This window comes from Wyeomyia smithii, chromosome 2 (genome assembly GCF_029784165.1).
Source record: "Wyeomyia smithii strain HCP4-BCI-WySm-NY-G18 chromosome 2, ASM2978416v1, whole genome shotgun sequence".
Classification (NCBI taxonomy): Eukaryota; Metazoa; Arthropoda; class Insecta; order Diptera; family Culicidae; genus Wyeomyia; species Wyeomyia smithii.
This window is the reverse complement of record NC_073695.1, coordinates 177,105,412-177,132,201: the sequence shown is the minus strand read 5'-3', so window position 1 is coordinate 177,132,201 and position 26,790 is coordinate 177,105,412. Positions and strand designations below refer to the sequence as shown.

At 35.1% G+C, this 26,790-nt stretch overlaps 1 protein-coding gene across 6 annotated transcripts in view; it reads left to right on the top strand.

Annotated features, from left to right (window-relative positions):
• LOC129721635 (uncharacterized) overlaps positions 1–26,790 on the top strand; it is a 54,900-nt gene that overhangs the window by 17,826 nt on the left and 10,284 nt on the right. For all 6 annotated transcript variants that reach the window (XM_055674417.1, XM_055674418.1, XM_055674419.1 and 3 more), the window contains exon 2: positions 19,364–20,226. In XM_055674417.1, the coding sequence (XP_055530392.1) occupies positions 19,739–20,226 (488 nt within the window). In that variant the 5' untranslated portion in view covers positions 19,364–19,738. The remainder of the gene's footprint in view (positions 1–19,363; positions 20,227–26,790) is intronic.

Below are 26,790 nucleotides of genomic sequence, written 5' to 3'. Positions count from 1 at the left end.
TGTCTTCAAAAAAACCTAAATTAATCCACCTAGCGGTCAGACAAAGCCTTTCTCATTCGTACTAATTATTTGTTAAAATAGATTTACACGACACACTTAATTTCAGATAGAATACCCCATGATAATATTTGCCGGATTTATTTATCAGTCTAAAATAACAAATCATTGGTAGCAGTGAAACTATACCGAACATATAAAATGTTAAATGCAAATATGTTTCAAATAGATGACGCAATTTTTTTTTTGATCGTGGTATAATCTAAGCGTCACTGTACTCATAAATAGGTTGGACTCGATTATATGTAGACTCGATATATCATTCGTTAAAATATAATTTTTTAATCGATTGTTTATAGTAAATTTTTTTTTTCCATATCGAATATGACTTGCTTTTCACAACTTTTGAACCACGTGTACAATCATATTAATTCGTCAGTTAACCCTTAACTAGCCCGTTCATCTGAAATCAGTATTGTTCAAATCGGTTGTGTAGTTTCTTAGAAAATGAAGGTTCGTGATTATCACTTTTTGATTCATTACAGACGAAGTTATAGTCCTATTACAGTAAAATTTAATAGGGTGTTATGAGGAGGCTAGACCTTTCATTTGACACTAATTTTGTGGAAACCGGCTCAACATTCTCTGAGAAATATGAGTAAGATCAAATAGTTTCTAGAACACATTTCTTTCCATAACTTAATAATAATAATTTAGAACCAATTTTGTTAAAATCGGTTGTGCAGTTCCTGAGATAATGAACTTTCGTTATTTCCACATTTTTATACATAACATATAAACTGAAAATCCGATTACAATACAATTTAATAGGGTTTTATGGAGCAACTAGACCTTTCATTTGAAAATATTTTTTTGAAAATCGGTTCAGTCATCTCTGGAAAAATCGAGCGAGGTTGAAAATTTGCACATACACACACGTACAGAAAATGCTCAGCTCATGGAGTTGAGTTGAGTGATATATGCTATTCGACCGTTTGGAGCACTTTTATACCTTCGGTTTTGCCAGTGATAGTTATACCTTCCTTGAAGAAAGGCAAGAATTAGTGAATGATATAAACTCATTGGAAAACGTTTGTATTTATAACTTTTTGACCACATGTTTATTCATTGTAAAAATCATCGATGGTTTTGAAGACAGCATGTTCATTTGATACCTGTTTTGTTCCAATCGGTTGTATAGTTTCTGAAATGATGAAGTTTCGTAATTTTCACATTTCGTTACATAAAAGATAACGTTACAGTCCGATTATAATAAAATTTAGTAAGGTATTATGAGACAACTAGACCTTTCATTTGCAACTTATTTCGTAAAAATCGGTCCAGCCATCTCTGAGAAAAGTGGGTGAGTTCAAGCAGTCTCAGGATAATGTTTCTTTTCTTAGCCTGATTTCACATTATTATACATAACGAACAAAGTTAAAGTCCAATTACAATAAAATTCAATAGGGTCTTATAGGGTAACTAGACCTTCCATATGACACTAATTTTGTGAAAATCGGTCTTGCCATCTCTGAGAAAAGTAAGTGAGTTCAAACAGTGTTTGAAACACGTTTCTTTGCATAACTTTTGAACTACAAGTCCAAACACTGATCTTAAATACTGATATCTTAAAAATGATTCAAAAAACAAGCCAGTTCTTTTGATACCAATTTTGTTCAAATCGGTTGTGTAGTTACTGAGATATTGAAGTTTTGAGATTTTCACCTTTTGATACATAACCTCGAAACTAAAAATCCGTTTACGATAAAATTCAATAGGGTTCTATGGGGCAACTGGACCTTTCATTTGCAATCAGTTTCATGGAAATCGGTCCAGCCCTCTCTGAGAAAATCGAGTGAGATTGGAAGACCGTTACTTACATACACACACACACACACACACACACACACACACACACACACACACATAGAGAAAATGCTCAGCTCGTCGAACCAAGTCGATTGATATACGAGATTCGACCCTCTGAAGCACTTTTATACCTATGGTTTTTCCAGTGATTGCTATACCTTTCTAAGAGAAAGGCAAAAAGTTACGTTTATCAATCCGATGTTTCAAAGTTGTTCTCATAGGTAATCTATATCAGAATCAACAACTTTCGAGTTATTTTTAACTGAGAATTTTTTTTATGCGGTCCCTATCCACCGCATAAAAAAAGTTTTTTTTTCAATAATATTGTGGAAATATTGTTTTGTAGCTGCACGTGTTCAAATGATTTTTTTTATGCGATTTATTTTGTGCGGTCCCTTTCCCTCGCACAAAAACAGGTTTGACTGTATTTGAAATTTGTGTGGCCCCAAAGGTCAACTGTGAAAAAATGAAAATTTATTGCTTTTTAACTATTCCTGTGAATTTTTATTCTTTCTAGGGTAACTATTGTGTGCTTCAGAGCAGCATTTTTGTTCGATTATGTCAACCAGTGTTATAAACAAATTAAATAGGTACCAATAAAGCAACTAAACCTTCAAATTAAAACTAAGATTGTTGAAATCAGTCCAGCCATCTTTGGCAAAACGAGTGAATTTAAAAAGTTTCCTGAACTCGTTTCTATTCATAACCTTTGAATTTCGTTTTCAATCATCATAAAATTCGTTAGTTAGGGGTTTTGAAGACAGTCAGGCTATGAAAAGAAACATGTTTCTAAGACTGCCTGAACTCACCCACTTTTCTCAGAGACGGATGGACCGATTTTCACAAAATAAGTTACAATAGAAAGATCTAGTTGCCTGATAAGACCCTATTGAATTCTTTTTAATCGGACTGTTACGTTGTCTGTTATGTATCAGAATGTAAAAGTTATGAAACTTCATTATCTCAGAAACTACACAACCGATTTGAACAAAACAGGCATCAAATGAACGGTTGTGTAGAACCTCTTCCTGTGATGTACTTAATCTTCGACGCGTTTATGGTCAGTCCAATCCGTCTGGCTTCAGCTTTCTCAAAGTTTCGTGCTACAATATCAATGTCATCGGTGAAGTCAAAGAGCTGAACAGATCTCCCGAATCAAATCTTTCAAAACGAAGTATTTAACATCGTTTATCCATCACCTTGATGTAACCATCTTCGAGATTCGATGGAACTCGAGAGTGTTCCGAAACATGAACTACGCACATCACTCGGTCTATCGTCGCCTTGACCATGAAACTTTCCTGGTATTGCCCCACAAAGTCTCTCGAAAACGGTGATACTTGACAGCATAGAATCATAGAGTGATTGCACGGTAGTTGCAAAATAGACCATAGAACAAGTAGACTCATCACTGCGACCAGAAACATTGACTCTTTTTATATCGCCCGTGTGTTTGCTGTTTTCCACACTTCTATTATCAGCAATATCACTATTGAAAAGAAGTGATATGAATATTATAATTCGTGCTTGTGTGTATGCCCTTCCATGTTTAAGCTTACTATTCCGAGCCTCGCTGCCAATATAATCGTCAATCACAATTCCCTGGAGAGGTTTCAACTGGATGGTTCTCTGAGCAGTTTTATTGTGAGAGGGATTCAATTTTGACAAGAGGTGTTTCTCGAAGTTTTGTAGAATTCGACGTGAAGAAAGGGCTAATTAGTAACCTGAGAATAAACCAATGCTTAAAAGTCCGTTGACATCGAACGGCCCTTAGATTCGAACCCACTATCACCCGCTTGCCAAAGCGGACTTTGTAACCTTGTGGCTACGAAGTTCCCCTAGGAAATGTATAGACCGGTGATCGGTCTGAACAGTCTGCACGTCGCATGAAATGATAATGCCTAACGATGTGCAAACTCTGCAGCTTCCCGTGGTAAAAATTTTTTAATTTCAAATGCTAATAACTCAGTCAGTTTCAACGTTCTTGCAGTAATTGATTGGAAAATCGTCTAAGCGTCTACCAAAATGCAAAAATTGTAATGTTATAATGTCTACTATAGTACTATTTAAAAATAAAGAGCTTTGTTTTCAACGCAGATGAGGTCCCCGGGGTTCTGTGGTTAGTGATGTCGATCAGCTAGCTTTCCAGCACACGGTTATAATGTCGGGTTCGATTCCCGATCAGGTCGAGGATAGTTTCGAGCTGGAAATTTTCTCGACTCAGCACTGAAGCACGATGTGTCGTTGTACTTATCCTACAACATGCAAAATGTGCCAAAAACAATATCGATAACGAATTCTCTCGTTTGCGTGCTGTTGTTGTTTCAACGTAGGTCTCGACCAATATAAACTGAAAACGAGGCCAAATAATATGAAATATGGGTATTTTTGGAATCGGGATGATAAAATGGCCCAGAGATGCCATTTGAAGTTTAGGATAGTGACTTCAGGTACCTAGAAAACTGTCTAAAATGGGGTGCTGGCCAGATTTACTACCAATGCCCAAATTTGAATATCTGTATCTACTGATGTCAGTATCCGCAACATCCCTAGTTACTATTATGAATCTCTTTGCGGCCGCCATATTATTTTCAAGGAGTTATTAGTGTTAAATAATAAAACCTGACACAACATTGATACAACATAGTCTATCGTAATCTAAACGTTAAAGAGAGTTTTTTCGAACTAATTATTATTTTTACTTGCTAACGTTTAAGTCCATAAGGCAGACAATATGTGCAGCAGGGGAAGCGAAAAATAAGCAATCTGGAAATATGATACAGATTTTGGAAAAATATACCGCTTCTCGACGGGACGAGTCAAGAGTGGATAGAAATTTATTACTGAGATCAGCTCAGCTTAAAACCATAATAACTTGAACACTAATAAATTTCCGAAATAAATCAGCATGAGCTTTTCGATTTGAAATAATTTTGTGAATTATATAGCATCATTAGAAGTATATTATTTTGAAAAACGATTGTTTTTACAAGAGCTCTATATAAAAGTTGTTTTTTATTTCTCCATCCTGGACCAGTTCTATTATAACTTCAATAAATGTAGTGTCTATTTAGAAATTTTCGCATAAAAAAAGGTTTTATTTCAGCGTGTGCAGTTTTTTTTTACAAGGTAGCATTTACCTACATTTACCTTTAGGTTTCTGAACTACATTGTTTCGAATGCTTTGAAATGATAACTGTGGGGATGCGACCTGATTAACAGGCATTCGAGACATCTACTACCTACCACTAGATACTAGTGTGTCATCGGAATGACTGGCAACATAGTCAGCAGAACCAGAAGAGCGAATCAGAAGAAGTAATCCGGTTGACCAAGTGTTCCTCGTAAAACCATTCGCGATGTTAATATTTGACTATATGTAAATATATGCTTCGAAACAATAACCTATGTCAAAATGTATACGTCATTTAAGAAAAATACTCTTGAGTCTTACTTTTGAGAAAAAATTTCTTCCATGTGTGTGTGTGTGTTTTTACAATTCATCTCCCACTGACCGGCAGTGCTTTTATGGAATAAACCTATCTGCATCCATTTCTACTTGAAACTGATTTATATTTTATTTTTTTTTGGATATATTACATGATATATAGATGCAAATATTTTTAGCCATGGAAATGAAAGGTTACAACTCTAGTGTTCATTCAACGATCCGTTTCAAGAATGTCGCCTTCATAAACACTAAGCCTCGCATGAATACGTTGTTATATCTATTGGATATAATATTGTATTCACACTTCCAGACTAATTTTATTTAGTCCTTCCATCAGCGAAAAATACGTAGTTTGCTAAGCCGCGTGTGCGTGTGTAAAGCTCAATTCAAATTAAAAATGGCCGATTGAATTTCCAAATCATTTGGCATGGAAACGCTCAGCTATTTTTTGAAGTTAAGTCTTGGTTTGAAGATAAGTGATGGTTTTCTGAATTCGAACAAGTATTCCACCGTAGAAAAGGTATGAATACTGGCATTTATTGGTTAGTTGCACCCAAATGTAGTACAATGTTTGTTGCAGCAGTCCAGTAGAGCGAAGAGTTCATTATGAAACCCGTGTAAATAGTAGATTTACAAGATCCTACGAAGGTAGATTTCTAAGCGCAATCCGTTTTATGCAGTGTAGATTGAAATTTCGAGCATTTTTTGTGATAAATTCATGCTGATGTTAAGCTTTCGAGATAATAGCCGAGCCGTGCTGATTAAATTTGAAGTAGGCATCAAGTAGGACACCAGGTCCTTGACTCGGCCTATTCTCCTGAGGGCCATCGATTTGGAAATTAAAAAGTTTTTTCGGTTTTCGGTTAACGATCATAACTTGATATTTAGAAACACCAAGGACAAGCCAATTTTGTCAATACCAATAAAACTTATCCAACGTATCAAATGAAAACGTGATAAGTCATTCACAAATTGGACAATCAAATATAATACATTATACACACATTATACATTATTATAATTGCTTTTCTAGTGAAATAGCAGCTGAACTAAAAGAGTAAGATGCTTTGGGTCAAAGAACAACTTGTAGAGTAGACTTCAATGTTTAATTTAGTTTACTACAATATTCATATTTATCACACAATTCAGACAGAAAATTGCAGTTTAGTTCTCAAAAAAAAAACAATTGATTTCACATTTGTTCCCTTCTAAGTGCTGCTTAATTTCTCTAGTTGGACGTTTTTAAGACACTGTTGATTACAAAATTTTCTCAGCTTTCCAACAAAATCAACAGAATTGAGCTAGCTTTCACACTTCTTGTGCTAAACCGCGTTAAAGGCAAACATGACCGAAAACTGAAAAAGTGAATAACTCTGCAGTAGTTGAATTTTGACCATATGCGTAGAAGGATTTTTTTCAACTGATAGGGTCCTCTATCACCCCTAAAAGGATTTTAAGTAAGCTACCTAACACCCTGTATAATTCTGTCGATAATAATTGGGTTATCAAGTAGTAGGAGTAAAAGAGGTTTTAGTGAAGTTCAAGTATTATTTTCAATTTAACAAAGTTTTATAGAAGCATTTTGTATGATCAAGAAAGACCTCTCTCTTAGGATCAAACTTTATCAAATACCATCAGATTTTTAACTTCCCTAGGATGACGTATTTTGACTTTTGTTTTGAATTCAAGGTCAAATGTGAATAGTGAGCGTGCGTTTTTTTCCTCTGATATCTCTGTTGATGACACGGAAATTGAATACTTCAATTGAGCAAGATCGCGCGAAATGACCTATGGTCGAATATCGACTATTTTTGATTTAAATGAAACTTTGCTCACGTATTTGGCAAACTGAGCATTTTTCACAGATGGAGAGATTTTTTACACACATTCTAAAAGGGCGTATGTCTTTTGGCATAGGTTTCATTCGAAGCATTGTAGCCCAGAAACCGTTGGTTGTATAGAAAAACTGTCTGAGAATGAGTTGCAGGGAATTGAAAATGCACCATAAAAAAATATACACTGTACAAAAAATTTTTTTTTGACCAAAAAAAATGAAAAATAAACATTGAACTTCAATTTAAAAAAAAAGAGTTGAATTTTTTTAAATTTTTTTTTTAAAGAAACTTGACGTTAACACTCAACTTTTAAAAAAAAGTCCAGGATGGAGAAATGAAAAATAATTTTTTTATGGTAGAATAATTTTTTATGAAAATTCTAATTCAAACATTTTTCAAAATATTTGTATTCTGATGATTTTAAAAGATGCAAAGAGTCATTTTGAATCAAAATGCTCTCGGTAGTAAACATTCTAAAGGCATCGGTTTACGAGTTATTTTAAATTTAGGCTCGAAAAATTATTAATATTTCGGAAAATACACGTTTTTCTTAATTTGTCCATGGTTCTCCAGCAAAAACCATACGTTCATTGGAATGCTTGATCAAAAATATACAATTCATTCTTTGACAACAAAACGATTGGATAAATAACTCAAGCGTTAAACCTTAGCATATCTACACGTTCCCCCTTGCCGAATGTTTTATAAAAATATATGTTTGTCGTGCAACACTATCTACTTGTTTACTAATAATAACTGTTTGTAAAGTACGCAACCAATAACTACTGGGTTACCTATAATATCTGTTTTCGTATATAAATACGATTGCACTACTCCAGATGTGTTAGTAACAGTTTGAATTTTGTGAAGATGAATCAAGTGAAAATGGAATACACCAAGCCCAAATGTTGTAAATCCTTTCCTGATCATCAGTGCTCATCAAGCTTATGCAAATTAAACGAAAACGTTATTGCAAAACTAAAAATATTGAACAGTCAAGCTCATGTTAATACGTCTTTATCAATTTGTGATTCGTGTAGTTATTGGAATGATAGTCAAGCCACCATTCATCCCTTCGTTGTTTACTCTTCAGAATATGGAACACTTAGAAATATCAGCTTCATCATAATATCGGAAGTACTCCATCATGATACTGTTGCGGTTCAGGTGTTCATTGCCAAATTAATAAGTTTTTTGAAAACAACAATAGAGTTGATTAATGTCTGATGGAGCTGCCTCACAATATAAAAATAGAAAAAACTTTGCAAGTCTTTGCAAGTTCAAAACAAAATATAACGTCGATGCAGAGTGGCATTTTTTTGCGACTTCTCATGGTAAAGGCCCATGCGATGCAATTGGTGGCATATTAAAACGAATGGCAGGAAATGCACGTTTGGCTGAAGAACATGAACATCCCATTACAAGCGCAAAAGAATTGTATGATTGATCTAATCAGAAAAGTAATATAAATTCATCAAAAATGTCATTTAGTTGGGTATCATATGAAGAATATGAACAAGGAGTAACAGAATGGAGCAATATTTTCAAAAAATCTATAATAATAGCTGCCACACAAAATTATTACTCTTTTGTTCCGATTTCAGAAAATAGGATACAAACGAAGCTGTTTTCAAAAACAGACGAATCATTTACTTATGATGTATAAAATGATGTGAAACTAGTTCTGTAAAGTATCTATGTCATAAAAAAATATGTTCCTAAGATAATAAAACTCGAAAATAAATATTTGATTCTTATATATATTTATATCACTTAGAACATTTAACTCTTTTCTTGAGAACCGTTCGCCCAATCGTTTTGTTGTCAAAGAATGAATTGTATATTTTTGATCGAGCATTCCAATGAAAGTATGGTTTTTGCTGGAGAACCATGGACAAATTAAGAAAAACGTGTATTTTCCTAAATAATTATAATTTTTCGAGCTTAAATCAGAAATAACTCGAAAACCAATGCCTTCAGAATGTTTACTACCAAGAGCATTTTAATTCAAAATGACTCTCTGCATCTTTTATCAGAATACAAATATTTTGAAAAATGTTTGAATTAGAATTTTCATAAAAAAAAACATCTACCATAAAAAATTATTCTTCATTTCTCCATCCTGGACTTTTTTTTAAAAGTTGCGTGTTAACGTCAAAAAAAAAAAAAAATAAAAAAATCAACTCTTTTCTTTTAAATGAAATTCAATGTTTATTTTTAAATTTTTTTGGTCAAAAAAAATTTTTTTTGTACAGTGTATATTTTTTATGGTGCATTTTCAATTCCCTACAACTCATTCTCAGACAGTTTTTCTATACAACCAACGGTTTCTGGGCTACAATGCTTCGAATAAAACCCATGCCAAAAGGCATACGCCCTTTTAGAATGTAACTCATGGGTGTAAGAAATCTCTCCACCTGTGAAAAATTCTCAGTTTGCTAAGCCAAATACGTGTGCAAAGTTTCATTCAAATCAAAAATGGTCGATTAAATTTTCGCGTATTTCCAGGCGATTTGAAATGATTCTGCTCAATTCTCTGTTGATTCAAAACCGCCCTCATTTTGTTCCACCTGACGGTTCCTGTTAGCGCTACTTCATAATTGTGTTTGTTATAATCCATTCGCATGCCATTCCGGTGACTATTGCATTGAAATTAATCATGCAACTGGTCATTCCCGTATCCTGTGTGACCACCGACTTTGCTGTTTTTGATAGGTTGACAGTATCGATCGATTCGATGACGGGCTTTGCTGTGTAGTATTAATTGTGTCGGCGACACCCACGGGAAGCGCTGACCTATTATTAACCTACTTAAAGATTGCGATAGCTTTACGTAGTTACAGTGGCGTAGTGGGTCCATTTCCTGAATAACCGCACGGAATTGAAAGAGAAATCCTGTAACCTGCGTAGTGCAGTAAAAATTTTAATTATCAAGCGAAGGTTTAAAATACCGCCCTTAAATTATATCGATGTAGCCCTGGGTTAAACCAAAGCTATCTTCATCCCCAGCGCTAGTGCAGGAACGTCCTCTATTCCAAACATGTACATAAAGTATGGATAAACGACTAACGTTTTTTTTGCCTACAAAATCACAGCAGGGGGACAACTGTTTTATATATACTCTGTATGTTTTCATATTATGAGGAGAAAAACATCCATGCAATGTTTTATGCTGACATTCTCATTTAAGAAAAGTTTTCTCTGGTACCTGACACTGGCAGATATATGCTGACTTAAAAAATCATACCACTATTGTCTCGTTTCACTGAGGGATCTTCTTCGTCTAATTCAAAACGTATGACGAGCGCTCTGTGTGCCATTCTAACAATAAGTGCATAAGCAACATAGAAACGATAAATAGAAATGCTATTACCTAGTTATCCAGCTTAAATGAAGTAAATGCATTTTGATGGTCGCTTCATGCAATGCAATTATTGTTTCTCGTTTCGCTTCGAGCGAAACAAGCTGTATATGGATGAGTAAACGCTGACCTTTGTATTTAGTGTTCGGAATCAGATCACATAACGCCAATGCGACTGGGAATACCTACGTAATTGAGCTAGCAACAAACCAAATATCTTAAATACCAATATAGTTCACTTACGTGAAATTATAAAGACAAATTGAAAATGACAGAAGCGTTAGTCACCTTTTCGACCGCTAGGTGCGCCACTTCCGATTTTGTTCTACACGACATGCGAAAAAGAGTAACTTTTGACAATAATATTACCCTAATGGGTACACTGAAAAAAATGCACATTTTATTGTGAAGTGGACTCGGCCGAATATTTTATAATAATAAAGTTCGCCTATGTATGAGCATAGACTAAAGAGACATAGATATCCAAGTTGGGCTTCGCTGCATATAATCTCAAGGCAACACTATGAACTTGCCATCTGTAGGCCGTTGGGTGAACTAAAGCATATCCACTCGGAAAAATATCATGGTACTCCTTATCTTTCCAGTGGTGAGCTTGACCAGATTCTCACACCCAGAAAAATATCATGTTACTTTCAATCTGATTTGTATGGGGGTTTTCAATCGACTTTACAATATAATCTAGATGATTTGCCATTTCAATTTTTTACAACAACAATGCAAAGAAACCTCGCGTAATTTTACAATTTAGCATGAGTCACAAAATGTAAAAATCTCATAGATACTCTCATCGAATTGTCGAAGGTGACAAAAAGAAAAAAAAAGCTTCACATTCACTTAAATTATATTAACATTGTTTATGTTGTACTTGACGTTCGTGAATTTTGACGAAATAAGTTATGCTATGCTTTGCTACTCGTTGTAAGTGAATTTTGAGGATATTAAGAGACGTATATAACAACGATTTTCAACGCAGTAATGTAAAACCTTAGTTAAAAATAGCGTTTAGCAGTATTCACCAAAATAAATATTGTATCGTTTTTAAATAGAACCTAAAAGGATGAGCGAAAATTTCTAAATTTGATTTTCTCAGTTCTTTGTAAATATTAATAAATCGATTTAAACATTCAAGCAAGGAATAGTGAAATTGATAATGTATGAGATCACAAACAATAATCTGCAACGGAAGCTACAAACCGAAAGGGAGAACATCCTTCAGCAACATTCGACGGCTGAGGCAGAATTATTAACCCAATCAGTTCCGCAAAGGGATTAAAGCTGTATAGTGGTTTTCAATCGACTATTAAAATTGGCACAAACAACAAATGAGTTATGCTAATGATGACTAGAGCAAGATACCTGACATCATACATTTTGCTCACAACACCTTTATAACGGTGCCATCTGATGATCTCAAACTGCACACTTAAAACTGGATCTCGAGCTCGGCAAAAAAACATCCGAGCTCACTCGGCAACTTTGGATTCAACCGATATTTCAGCAAAAAAAAAAATGCCGGTTGCCGACAGTCGTCAGATCATTTTGCCGGGACTTCGTCCAAAAAACTAAGCTTGACGAATCTCGTCTCTATTTCTTGCCGAATTTGTCGTTAAACACTGTTGATGCCGAGGTCAGCAAAAACATTACTGGTATCTCGGCACAAATTTTACTCGTTGCCGTGTTTCGGCAATACAGCTGTCATTCTCATGAACGAGTTGCCGCCATTTTTCTTAGTGCAAATTTATGCGTGTTACGGGTGAGCAAACAGGAAGCAAATACAAGTTTGGCTGAAATTTGTGCAAATTACAAGTGTTTACAATCCGGTAGCCGAAAAAAATGTAGAACAGATTGGTGGGATGTGGCTGGAACTCAAAAAGTGTAGTTCCAAATCGTGTGAATACAATATTGTATTTGTTTTAAGGATAGGCATTAGACGTAGTTTTAGACTATATGTTTAGCTCAATGCCCCACTGGCGAGCAAGATAAAGAAAAGTATTCTAGATTTAGTATGAATAAATTTCTTACTAAAACTCATCGAGCTTATAATTTATCTTTTGATAGAAAACTACCGAATGCACAGTGAAACTATTCTCTGCGATTGGATTCCACTAAAAAACGGCTCTTTACTGTGCCGAACATTCAGCTTATATAACCGAATAGTCGTTAAACTGGTTAAACTGGTTTGCCGCTTCTCGGCTGGATTTGCCGAGAGCACAGTCAATTGTGTACCGCGATTCTCGGCATAAAATGACATATGTCAAATATTGATTTTCCGAGATTCTCGGCAAAAGAGATTAAGCCGAGATGGTTGCCGAGTACTCGGCAGTTCAAATCTCGGCACAAACAATACCGAGATTCGGCGAAATTTTTTAAGTGTGTGTGATTATTAGCAAAATCGATTTATCATGCTCAATCCGCTAGATGAAAACGAAAACAAGATGGCAATACCGTATAAGGATATTGAAAATTAAATGACAGGACCATACAATGATATTGAAAAACATGCTTCACCTTTTATCACCTTGTCGTCATTACCAAATTAACGGTATACAAATTAGTTCAATTTTCGTTCACGCGCAGCGAAAGTCGTGTCCGCTGCATACTGCAAGAGTTACTCTTGCATAACCAAAGATGACTAGTACACAATACGTTACTCTTGAAGAGTAACGTATTGTGTACTAGTCATCTTTGGTTATGCTTAAAAACATATTGTTGAAACGACTATGAACGATTAGTCATACTATCTTCAAAATAAATAATTCATATCATGGCCATCTCATACATTGGCATTTATTATAGTCCTGTTGTAATAAATTATTATTATTATCTAGACCATATAGATTAGTCTGTTAAAACACCGCACAAATCTGACCAAGCCTAAAAAGATATCAATTACCTTAATATTTTTCTGTGTGTGCGCATTAAATGTAGTTCACCCAACCGCCATCATACTCGGAGGGGCGCCACATTTTTGTTGCCCGTATTGTTGGTTGAGTTGGATATATATGTTTCAATAATCTAAGGTATGAGGCAATCCATGGGTGGTGTTCCACGGTTTGTACGTTTGTCGACCTCCGACAATATTTTGAGTTGTAAAATGGCGACTTCCAGTGATTGGAAAAGAGACGAAAATGACCAAATAGCACCTAATATGGAAGTTTCTTTAACTAGAATGACGCTCAAAGGCCAGAAGTTGTCTCTGAATACCATTTTGAAACCCAAGATGGCGACTTCCGGTTTCTGAGAAACAGCGAGATATGACCAAATACCACCCAATATGGGTATTTACGAAATCGTGATGATGCACTGAAACCACAAATCGACCTCAGACAACATTTTGAGTTGTAAAATGGCGACTTTTGGTGACTGGAAAACTGCCGAAAATGACCCAAAAACAACTAAATATGGGTGTTTCTTTAACCAGAATGATGCTCAGAGGCCAGAAATTGTCTCCAAATGCCGTTTTGAAATCCAATATGGCGACTTCCGGTTCCTTAACAACAGTGGCAAAAGACCAAATAACACTCATTATGGGTATTTCCGGGATTGTTATGATGCACTGAAGCTACAAATCGACCTCAGACAACATTATGAATTGTAAAATGACGACTTCCGGTGAATGGGAAACTGCCGAAAATGACCAAATACCACCCAATACGGGTATTTCTTCAACCGGCCGATTTCCATCCAATATGAGATGCTTCGATACCAGAATGATACACAGGAGCTAGAATCGACCACAGACACCATTTTGAATTCTAAGATGGTGACTTGCGGTTTCTGTAAAACAGCCGAAAATGACTAAATAACACCTATTATTGGTGTTTCTTAAACCAGAATGACGCTCAGGGGCCAGAAATTGTCTCCTAATGACATTTTAAAATCCAGGGTGGTGACTTCCGGTTTCTGGAATATAGCCTAAAGGGACCAAATACCACCCAATATGAGAGTTTCTTTAACCAGAATGTTGCATGGAGCTTAAAATTGACCTCAGACACCATTTTGAATTGTAAGATGGCAACTTATGGGAAACATCCGAATACTACTGCATATGAATATTTCCGTAATTAAAATAATGTATAGAAGCCAAGCATTGACCCTGGACACCATATTGAATACGAAGATGACCACTTTCAGTTTCTGGAAAACAACGAAAATAACTGAATACCACCCAAAATGAGTGTTTTCGGAATAGAGGTGATGTACTAAAGGCAAAAGTCGAGGATGTTGTCATTCCGATAAAACCAATAATTTCAAACGATATAAACAAATCGCAAGAAATCAATAAATTTGGAATGTTGAAAATTATTGAATTAAACACAAAAATAGGCGGGACGAAGTTTGCCGGGTCAGCTAGTAAATACATAAATATGCTGGTTAAAGCAAAGCTGCAAGTGATGAATACGAAGATTAGTACTCGAGAGTAAAAAATTCGGAGGGATAAAAATAAACAAAAAATACTTTCAAAACGAAGAAAACTAAACATTAAATAATAGTTTTTGCATAACAGTTGTTATCACTAATTATGTTTGTTTTGTTGAATATCTTTTATATATAATATGAAAAAGCTTTTAAACCAATTACAACATGATATGTATCCATACTTAAATTGTTAAATTGATAGAACATTCAAGTGTTATCTAAGCTAAAAGTTGCACAACAACCATATACGACTATTGACAACCATTGTGCGGTTTCTCCTTTTATATTTTCCACGAGGTAATTGAAACATTCATTTAATTGTACACTTCGTGGTCTGATTATTGAGCTTGAGCCGTCAACCGCACATTTCGTAGTTGATTCCCGTGATGGATCTGAGCTAGTGAAGTTACACAGGGAACCACGTCTATAGCAACTTGGAATTAGTTTACCATTTACACGTCGTGGCCTGATTATTTGAATATTTTTTCTTCGTGCACCGATAAGCTACATCTATGATATTATCAATATTTAACTCCCGGAATGGCATTAGATTTACATACAAACAATATACGCACGAAATCTACAACATATTTTTTTCTGTGAAAGTATGAAATTGAGTCAACTAAAGCTAAAATTGAGTAAATTCAGTTTCGTGTGTGAGAATGTCACACGCTCACAGAAATTAAACAACAATGCACAGTGGTACAGTAAGGCAATGTCGGCGGACATGAGTTTTTCGATGCGATTTTGTGGTTTTAGAGTAAATTTTTTTCTCTAAGAACTTGTTTCTTATATTTAGTCTATTTTTTTATGTGCAAATGAAAATTAGGGTGGTCCTGAAATCGACTAAATAAAAAAACTAACTTTTTTATTTGCAGAAATAAATGTATACATTCATCGGCACAGTTGTAGATCAACTAATTTTAAGCAACTTCCGGTATTTTTTTACAATAATTATACAATATTTGTTCCTTCAAATGATACCAAAAAATATTATTTATGTTTGACCTAAACGGAGACATCAATATTTTGAAAGGGCCCATTTTTAAAATAGAAATAGTGAAAACTCTTCATCTGTACAATATATCGACAATGTTTTTTCGTCAAAATTGGCGTATTTTTGATTGAAGTTACCGAAGAAAACTTTGTTTTGAAATTTGAATTGAAAAAATAGATCGAAAAGACTGTTTTTGGAAACCAAATTTAATGTCTACAAAAAAGTTTTTCACAAAGTTACTTAGAATTAGTTGATCTACAAGTTTGCCAAAGAATGTTTACAATTATTTATGCAAACAAAAACAAGTTAGATTGTTTTTATTTCGTTGATTTTAGGACCACCCTAATTTTCATTTTCACATAAATAGAGGAGTATGTATAAGAAACAACTTTTTACAAAACTACCGCAAACCAAAATCGCAACGAAAAGCTCATGTCCGCCTAAATTGCCTTACTGCACCACTGTGCAATGAGTTTAGTTACCTTTTTCACCACAAGAGGGGGTGTTCCCTGTCTGTCTTCACTGAAATATATGGGGAATTCGAGAGTGAACTATATTGTTATTTTAAGATATTTGAACAAACGCTTACTGCGCCAACTATAAGATGTGTTAGTTTTATCTGCTAGGCATTGGAACCTCGTTGGGAAAACAATTAAATCTGATTTTCCGTCAGAGGAAATAATATCCTGTAAGTTGAAAAACGCAAAATGAAAGATAAATGATAGAAGGTGGAAGATTTAAGATGAAAAATAAAAAAAAATTAAAGGTAATAGATATGAGATAAAGAATGAAAGACGAATGATAAATATTGATAAATAAAGCATTAAAGATGCTTATATAAAAGACTAGAGATGATAAATGGAAAAATTGAAAATTAAAAATGAAAAATGAAAGATGAGAGATGAAAAATGAAAAATGGAAAATGAAACATGAAAAATAAAATATGACAAATTAAAAATGAATAATGGAAAAATTAAAATAAAAAAAAGGGAAAATAAAAATGCTAAAATGAAAAATGCAAAAATGAAAAATGGGAAATGAAAAATTTAAAATGCAAACACAAAAACCACAATTTAAAATCATAAATCAAAATTCAATAATCTAAGGGTCCATCCATTAATGATGTCACGCAAAATTTGGAAAAAACCAACCCCTCTTGTCACAAACTGTCACAACTTCCTTGACCCCCCCACTTAATTACGTCACGTTTTCATACTCCCCCTCCCCCTTCTTTGGATATAATTGACTGAGAAATTGTGAAATTTGTAACAAATATTGTAAAAAAATAATGTAAAAATCTATATATATATTTTTTTAAATTAGAATCATTTTGCTGAAAGAAAAACTGTAACTAAAAGGAAAAGAAGATCATAAAAAATAACTAGAAAGGCGTTTCATCTTTAGTCCCAGGATTCAGTTGATGGAGTCGCATATCGACGACATAGGAAGCCAAGGCAGTAATTGCAGCATCATTGCTATTTTACGAAATACCATCCGTATTCAGTTCCTTTTCTTCAATCAACTCGCAACCCAAATCTTCTCCACATGTTACAATAGCCAAGCACTTTTATTTACGTTTTGTCACAATTTTTGTATTGATTGGATTGAGAGACACTAAAAATTAATGAATTTGCGCTGTCCATCATAAATGAACATGCACGGTAAAACAGAATTAACGAACATTATGCTTTTTTAGCGAGAAAAAAATTGTCATTTATTTTATCTAAAGCAATTCTTAAGCAAAAAAAAGGATCGTAGAACTATACATGAATGATGCAAATATCACAAATAGTTCTGAGTTGATCTCTGTGGTTAGGTATGTGACTTTTTAATTTATTTTTTTAAGTTGAAATGTGATGTCACACTCAAGCTAACCCCCCTCTCCCATATGTCTCAAAATGTCACAATAATTGAAACCCCGTCCCCCCCTAAACGCGTGACATCATTAATGAATGGTCCCTAATATAAGTGAATCAAATGTAATGCAAGTTTATTTCTATCATATTTCTTACAAAATTATAAGATTTGGTCATAGACCGCGAAAATTAATGCAGATTGGCGATTCAAATAATACTTGTGTGGGTTATTTATATAGGAGCGCTCTCGTGCGAAGACAAATTCCAAAATCTTGCAATTTTGAAAATACTGTATCTCTGGAACGCTACATTTTGTTTTTTTTGCTGATAAGTGATTCCTATGTAAAATCGTGTGCTAAACACATTGGCGTGGTCGCTAGAGCTTCGCGGTATTCGACAAAGTTGTAGATCTCTAAATTCCATGAAACTTTACAGAATATACAAAATTTCTAACTCTTCAAGTTTCAGAGCCTAGCTTTACTAACGAATACTCGACGCATACTTAAACCGAAATCGTATGCTGATTCAGAAAATTGCATATTCTTTGGTGATTTTAATGTTTCGAATCACAAAACTATTACAAAAAACGCAAAGCTCTAGCGTGTAAGAATAAAACGTTGGTGTCGAAGCGCCATCTCTGCGGCCAAATCCCGAACTAAACTGAGTGTCAAGTTGAAGTTCTTATTGCACTGAGAAACTTTGCTGAAGACTGCACATAGGTTGGATAGAGTATCAAAGTGCTGTACCGTGTATTTCATGTAATAAATACATAGAAATTGTATTTTTATATGAAAACTATGGTTATATTCAAACTAAAATATCACAAAAACACCAAAAAACACATCTTTCAAATTTTCTGAAAATGAAGATTTTTTGATGGAAAATTGTAAGAAAAAATCATGGTTTGCTAATACTTGCTACCCGCTGAGATATCTACTTCACAAAGTACTTAAGTGCTTCAGAAACTTCTATACTCGGATGAAAACGACGTAATTATTCAATTTCTATCGAGAAAAAATTTGTAAGAAATTAATTCGGGTGAACTCATGAAATTATCACATAAAAACGTGGAATTCAGACAAATTTTACAAAAACTCGTAGATATATGAAACTTGGAGAGTGAGAAATTTTGTATATTCTGTTGAGTTTCATGTAATTTAGAGATCTACAACTTTGTCGAATACCGCAAAGCTCTAGCGTGTAAGGGAAAGTAGTTGGCATCGCAACGCCACCTTTGCGGCTAAATTCCGAACCAATTCAAACATTCAAAATGACGCCCTAATTATACCAAGTAACTTTGTAGAAGATCGGAAACCGATTGGTCAAACCCTAAGAGCGCTATTAATTTCGTTCCGCTAGATTCCATTTCTGGCCCAGTGTGCACTGCACAAAAAATTTATCGACTCACAAATTTTGGTCGAAATCGGAGATAATCGATGCATTTCCTCGGACACTTGATATGAAATGACCCGTGTATGTATGTGTGGGAGTATGAATGAATGATATTATGATTGTAAAATGTATTTTACTATAAATGATAAAATACTTATTTTCCAGATGTTGATTGAAACTTATCCCGCAGTTGGGGTAGTATGTTATCAATGTCGTCGAGTGTCGGATGTCGAACAACAGTTTTCTACTTTCATCAAGCATACCGAACAACGAAAATGTGGGAAAATATAGGATAAAAAAAAGTTTTATGCAAATTTACGCTCCAGAAAACAGCAAACTAGAATGAAAATTCATGCAGCAAGCTGAACTACAGGGAAGCTGCCGTAGTGCCGACCCCATCGCATGTTCGATTGTCATCAGCGTCGCACACGACCCGAAAGCGAGTAGATCTAACTGTTAAGCAACGGTACATTGCACACAGTTGCGCACTAGATTGTTGACCAGGATCAAGAGTAGTTCACCAGTCCGTTTACCGAGGAGATGCATTTTTGGATTGATAAGCGCTCACAAGCTTGTGGTTTCGGCAGAGCGCGGGTGGCAGCTTCTCTTTCTGGTGGTGGCGGGTTGGGCTTTGGGCATCCCAGAAGAATACCCAGAAAATCAATGGTTACCCCAATACATCGGTTTCAAACGGTCGACTGTACAAGACCACATCCCTATCGCCACCAACAACAGCAACAGCAGCAGCAATCACAGTCGCAAACTAATAATAGTCATCATCAACACTATCATCACAGCCAACAACCGCAGCAGCAAAGTAGCAATAATCAATCGCACATTCAACACCACCAAGCACAGTTGCATAGCAGTGGTCACTATAATCAGCATAACAGCTTACTTCCAGCGTCGACGCTTCAATCGCAGCAGCCGTCTCAGAATCATCATCTGCTGCAGCAGACGTCACATCATCAACAGCTGCAACATGCAGCCAATTTTCACGTTCCAGTCGGAGTGAATCACATTTACAGGTTCGTGCGTTGTATTTTTACTGATTCAAAGTTTCACATTCTACATGCCAAATATATCAATTTTTTATATTAAAATTAAAAATACATACACTGAGTAAAAAAATAATATCAAATTTCGGCCACAGTGCCATTTATTTTTAATGAACTGGAGTCCAAGATTTAAATGAAGTCGCAAACGACCAACTGAATTTCTATTTCTATTCTAGGACAATAGGGTATTTGTTTCCGATATTCACGAAGAATGCACGGATTAAATACCAAATTATCACGAAATCATTGAACAAATGAAAAGAATACGCTTACAGGCTCTTACGGAACCGCTCAGCATTAGAAATTCAGTAAACTGAGCTAGATTTATCCTGAATTTTGTAAAACAAATCATTTTTCACAACGCTTCCATATTCATCTCAAAACTAAAATCACTGCTTAATTATTCATCTCACGACGTCCCCGTATTCATCACGCTGTTAATCATGAATGAATCACTATTTCCTACTGTCGTGGTTACTATGTAACCACTGCAGTGCTGTCGATTTATGTCAATTATGCCGGAATAATTCAATATTTTTCAGTATGATATTTTCGTATTAATAGAAACCGATTTGGTAACTTTTGATTATCTACAAAATACAGTTGAAATTTAGGATTTGTGAAAATTCATCTCATAAATTTCTGCTAATTAAAGCTTGTTTTTGTAAATTTGAGGTGAACATTGTGAAGATTGAAGCATTATTAGTGTGGTGAATGGTTTTGTTTAGTGATTACCCTCTAGTGCCCAGTGCCGCCTTTAGACGGTCTTCAGTCAAACCTCTAAAAAGCTTAAATAAGAATTTAAAAAATGTTTATAAGGCTTTATAGGGATTTTTTCGAAGTCCGTCTAAAATCTAATTTGGGCACTAGAGGATTAAAATAAAAAGTGGTCCGCTAAACCTTCAAGCTGGTTTCGAGGTACGGTGCTGGCCTAATAAGCCAGTCGTCGTAGGTTCGAGTCCTGGCTCGGGAGAGACTGTAAGTGTCAGTATGATCGTAGCGCTAGCCCCGCAATTGTCCTGTACACTAACACAGTTGGCTGCGAAGTCTGTGTAAATAAAACTGGAATTCCGAATCGGAATGTAGCCCTAAGGCTTTGCTTTTTGGTCCGCTAATGATGAAAAATAAAAACTTTGGTTGGCTGCTGAACGAGTCCCGTTGTAGCCGTATAGAGCAATGCGCGGATTTCGAAGTAAATGAGTTTTCGAGTGCAGATGCCCACCTATAATATCAAATCTAGAGCTTTTAAGTGAGTTTTTGAGGATTCTACTTTTTGAGCAATCTTAAGTGAATTAAGAAGAATCCATCCCGTGGATTAGTAGATTGGTTAGGTTCGAAAATATGCGTTTTTTCCTGTTTTTAATTGTGGTTTCATGTTGTATAAGATGAATATATGGGCTGATATGAATAATGGAACAGTTCCCCTAAATAAATAACAGCAAATAAAACAAGAAATTGTTTATTTTGACGATAGGTTTTGAGTATTTGGAAGTGTCTGCTTACCATACTATCTTTAAAATTAAAATTAAAAGACTCTATTTATTTCTTGAAAAAAAAAAAAAAAAGAAATAGAAACAGCAGTTCATAGGGATAACCCGGATTTGTTTGCTCACTGGATCGGTAATTATATCCTGGGAATTTAAAAGCACACTTCTAAGCTGAAGGTGCGCATAATAGCCGGTGAAATTTATGCGAGACCAAGTGGGTTTGTGCCCAGCGGGACTGTAAGCCCCCGCTCTGTATATTGTTCCAGAATCCTATAAAACATATGGCTCTAACCTGTTACTCTTTCTTCTCTACCCGTGAGAGGTCGCTCAAGTCAATACACGTAGACTTCGCAGTCAAGGCACAACACGCACTAAGTACTGAGGATTACTTGCTAATACAAGATTGAATGAGATCTAATCAATCACCTTTGGTCTTCATGCAAGGTAGCGTTTACGGGAGTAGGCGACTTAAGAATAAACATCGCGATCATTGTGGACTTATATCTATTGTTAGCTATACATACAGTTTATCTCTCCATTCGCACATCTACAGTGGTCTTAAATAATAGCATCGATGGGGGCCCCGTGACACGACGTTTACCGCACTCCGACCGCCGCTGTCGATCTATTGTCGCGCCATGCACACCCGTGCCGGTTACTCTGGCGCTGAAGGTACCACCGTGTCGCGCCGCTTCACTATTGCATCAGCAGCCTGCGCCCTACTGCCCTAGAGTGACGCCTGCCAGTCGTTGTAAGCGCGAAGCCTCGCGCCCGTTCACCGTTCAACCGCTTGGAATGTCCCTCGAGCTCGATCTGGTGGCCCGAAATTCCCCTGGAATCGCTAGTCTATTCTTGATCAAGTTTTGGCCTGCAAATAAAAGGCCCTCTGGTGAGACGATTGATCGTTATTTTCGCAATCGAAAGATCCTCGTTGTGGAGCAATTGTACCTGTTGAAGGCCTTCTGTGTTTGCCTAATGGTACTCGACCGATTTGCCTGCGCTGATGGTTTTCAATCTGCCTGCGAATCCTGACTAGCCGACCAAATCGCTTTGGATAATGCTATACCTGGACAGTAGTCATGGGGATCGCTTGAGTTGAGCACGTGGTTGACGTGTCGCGGTGTGATATATATATATATATATATATATATATATATATATATATATATATATATATATATATATATATATATATATATATATATATATATATATATATATATATATATATATATATATATATATATATATATATATATATATATATATCCTCTTACTGCTGATACAAACGGTTAACATTTCTAGGAGTAGGGTCGAAAAAAGTGTATGAATTCCTTGCATTCCCTGCATGTTCAATTATTGTATTGACTGCGATGAAATTGATTACAAAACGTTTAATCGTATTGCAAGAGCATTCTATTTTCAACACAGCGAGAAAAACATAAATTATGATTCACTTAAACGCATTTAGAATAAAAGCAAGTTAATTTACAACCGTATGATACAAGTGACAATTTGACTTTATTGATACAGTGATCATCCGATTATATCAGTACCCGATTTTATCTGCCCCCGATTTTAAAGGCCCCCGATTTTATTACCTTTTTCACCCGATGAGTATGAACTATGTTTCTATTTAGATTCAATATTTTAGTACTTTTGCACAGTTATGGTTAGAATAACATCATTCTGGATTTAGTTTTCATTGAAAACTCAACCATTGCACAGTGTTTTATTTTGGCGTTTTGACGGTGACGGTGTATATAATAAATACATTTAGATAGAAGCGACATTGAATATCAATTTACCTTTACTTATTTTATCGATTTCTGTTTTCTTTTTGATTGTTCTGCTTGTATTCAGACTATGTGTTTTTGTGTATCGATAATATGTCAAAAAACTTCGTATCAATAATTCAAAACATTTATTTTCTAAGTAGAACACCTAATCTCTTTACAGATTCATTCCTACAAAGGCAACTCGTGAGTTTTGAACTTACCAGTTCAACTACAAATTCCGAAAATCATAGTTTGAGGCAGTAATCACAATCATGTCCGCGAAAAAACGCCAGTCATTATTGGTTTTGTGCTATTTTAAAGTAAACCTAAAAAAATAATATATAAATATAAATTTGCATTAGGAATTTATTTTTTGTTCTGCGTCTCCGTGTGCATAGCACAGGTTGCACCAAGTTATTCATCATCCTAAAAATTACTGCTCCTTAAAAAGTGAAATTTAAATAGTTAGCATGGTAAACTCTTGTCTGATCGTCATTTCATTTTCTTCTTCATTTATTTACTCTTCTCAACAGTTCCAAATATTGTTTCGCTAAGAATTTTAAAGTAATTCACTAATTTGAAACGAAGTTTTGCGATGTAAAAGATAATTGAAATAGAAATCTGCATATTTTTTTGTTGATATGAGTTTCGAAATTATGTTCTTCGTGATCATATCACTTGATTCCTTCATTGGAGGTTTCCAAACAATGTTAAATTTATCCAGTGTTGTATCTGGATCGTATACCACAAGATATCAAAACAGTGGTCGCAGTGGTCCAAATCTCACAAAAAGTATGGATCGTAATGAAGCAAAGGTACTCATAAATGCAAAAACATAGTTATGTAGTGACCTGAGACGCTGAGCAAACAATAAATCTCAAATCTAAATTTATGTATAAACTTAATTATTTTTCAGTTTTGTTTTTTAATAGTACAGAGAGAATGACTTGCGTTTTTTCGCGGACAATCATCATAACTTCCCCAAACTATGATTTTCAGAATTTTGTAATTGAACAAGTAGGTTCAAAGATCACGAGTCAACCCCTGGTTTGTATTCATCCGAAAAAAAATTAAAATACCGGTTTTACCGGTTTTCATTTTTATGAATACCAAAATACCGGTTTTTCGAAAAGTCGGTAATACCGACCACCCTAATTAAGATACAAACTTTCGTCTTTTAACGTCTGTAGACAGCATCCTCGATTTATTTTTATTTTTAAATTCATCGGTGTTGTTTCAACTACGTCATCGATTTTATGTCTTCTGTTTTCTGATTGCGGGTGAATGAAGAAAAAGTAAAAAAAAGTCGCAATTCTCATGTGTTTTAAATCGCTGTTAAATCGCTGATTTTACATATTAAATTATTGGTTTACCATCTTTTATAACAAAATAATAATTAAAAAAAAATCCTGATTTTATTACTTTCCCTATTTTATTTGGGGTGACCCAAACATTATCAAGGGGGTGATATAATCGGGTGATCACTGTATTTGAAAAATATTACTTCCCATTATGCAACACGCATTGTAACGACCTTAGTTGCAATTTACTCCGGCAATTTCATTAGATAAAGAAGGTAGGCTTGGGTTGATTACAACTCTTCTTAACGAAAAACATGTAACCATGAATCTCTTACCACACAAAAAAATTACCCCTACTTTTAAAAAAACCACTGTTGCAGAAATTTTGCCTTAAAAATGTTTTTTTTTTTCTTCATATAACATTTATTTGACACGGCACCAATACAATTTAATGTTTAACGGCGCCAGTTATATCTGATGCTTTTTATTCACTTTCACTATTTATTTCTATCACTTTTCACTTTTCACTTGCAAATACGTATTTCGGCACTGACATAGTGCCTTCGTCAGTGCTTATTTGGACTGTGGAGAAAATAGCGAAACCCCAAGAATTTTATACCTAATTAGGTAAACGACTGGGGCAAATTTTAACACAGAAAACGTAAACAACTTGAGTTAGGTAGAGAAATGTGCGGCCTGGTGATCCATGCCTTGTCGGGGAGTTTTCGGTAGAAATTTGAAAAGCCAAGAGAAATGATTATCCTGATCTCTGTTAAGGAGGGTAGCTGGATTTTGTTTGAAAATTTCTAAACTTTCTGCGACATCTAATTTCCAAGGGGATGTTACTGATCGAACTAGACTAATGTTGTCGGTAGTCATAGCGCGATCTTCATGAAATATATGTTCGGCTATTTTGGATCTGAAATGGTGAGTTATTCCTTTTTCTGAGTCTTTCTTAGCCTTTAGAAGTTCTGATATTCAACCACTACTCTTTTCCGATCTTCTGTTAGCGGAGTGAGTGTTGTGTGAGATTTCCTATGTTGGATTCGTTTCTTTTTGTCATAAATAGCTTGTATGGTTCTTCTGTTATATCCATTCTGCTCACCAATATCAAAAATATATTCCATTTCGTTTTTCTTACCTTCATTACTGAGAGGCAAAGATTCCATACGGTGGATCATATGGTGGAAAGAAGCCATTTTATGCTGGGAGGAGTGGTTAGAAGTGTTAGGTATTACCCGCTTAGTATGTGTGGGTTTCCTAAAGATTTCGGATTCAAAGTGGTTGGAGTTTTTAACAACGACTACATCTAAAAATGGAAGCCTGTTGTTTTTTTCAATTTCCAAAGTGAACTGGATATTTTTATGAAGACCATTCAAAATTACCAAAAAACTTTCCAAGTCCCCCTGTTGTAAAATACAAAAAATATCATCAACATACCTCCACTAACGATCTGGTAAGCAGTCTTTTTCATTTAGTTTATTTTCCAAATGTGCCATAAAAAGCTCACATAAGAAAGGTGAAAGAGGATTCCCCATCGGTGCTCCTTTTGTTTGTTTGTAAAATTTCCCACGAAATGAAAAATAATTGTCTTCCATGCAAAGTCGAGTTAACTTCAAGTAACTGCGTACTTTAGTTTTCGAAGGGTTGTCACATTGTTGGGAAAGAAGCCAATCTTCCAAAAGATTTATAGCTTCTTTCACTGGAACACTCGGAAAAAGTGCTGTGACATCAAAAGAAACCATTATCTCGCCAGTGTTGATGCCCCCCGATGATTTTAAATTTTCAACAAAAACTCCTGTGCTCTTAACAGATCGACTAGGAAATTTTTTCGGCATTGATTGAAATTCCTTGACTAACCATTTTGCCAATTTTTCTGTTGGTGCCCCCACCGCAGAAACGATTTCTCTCATTTCATTACCAGGTTTATGTACTTTAGGGAGACCTTTTATTCTAGGAAGAGAAGGG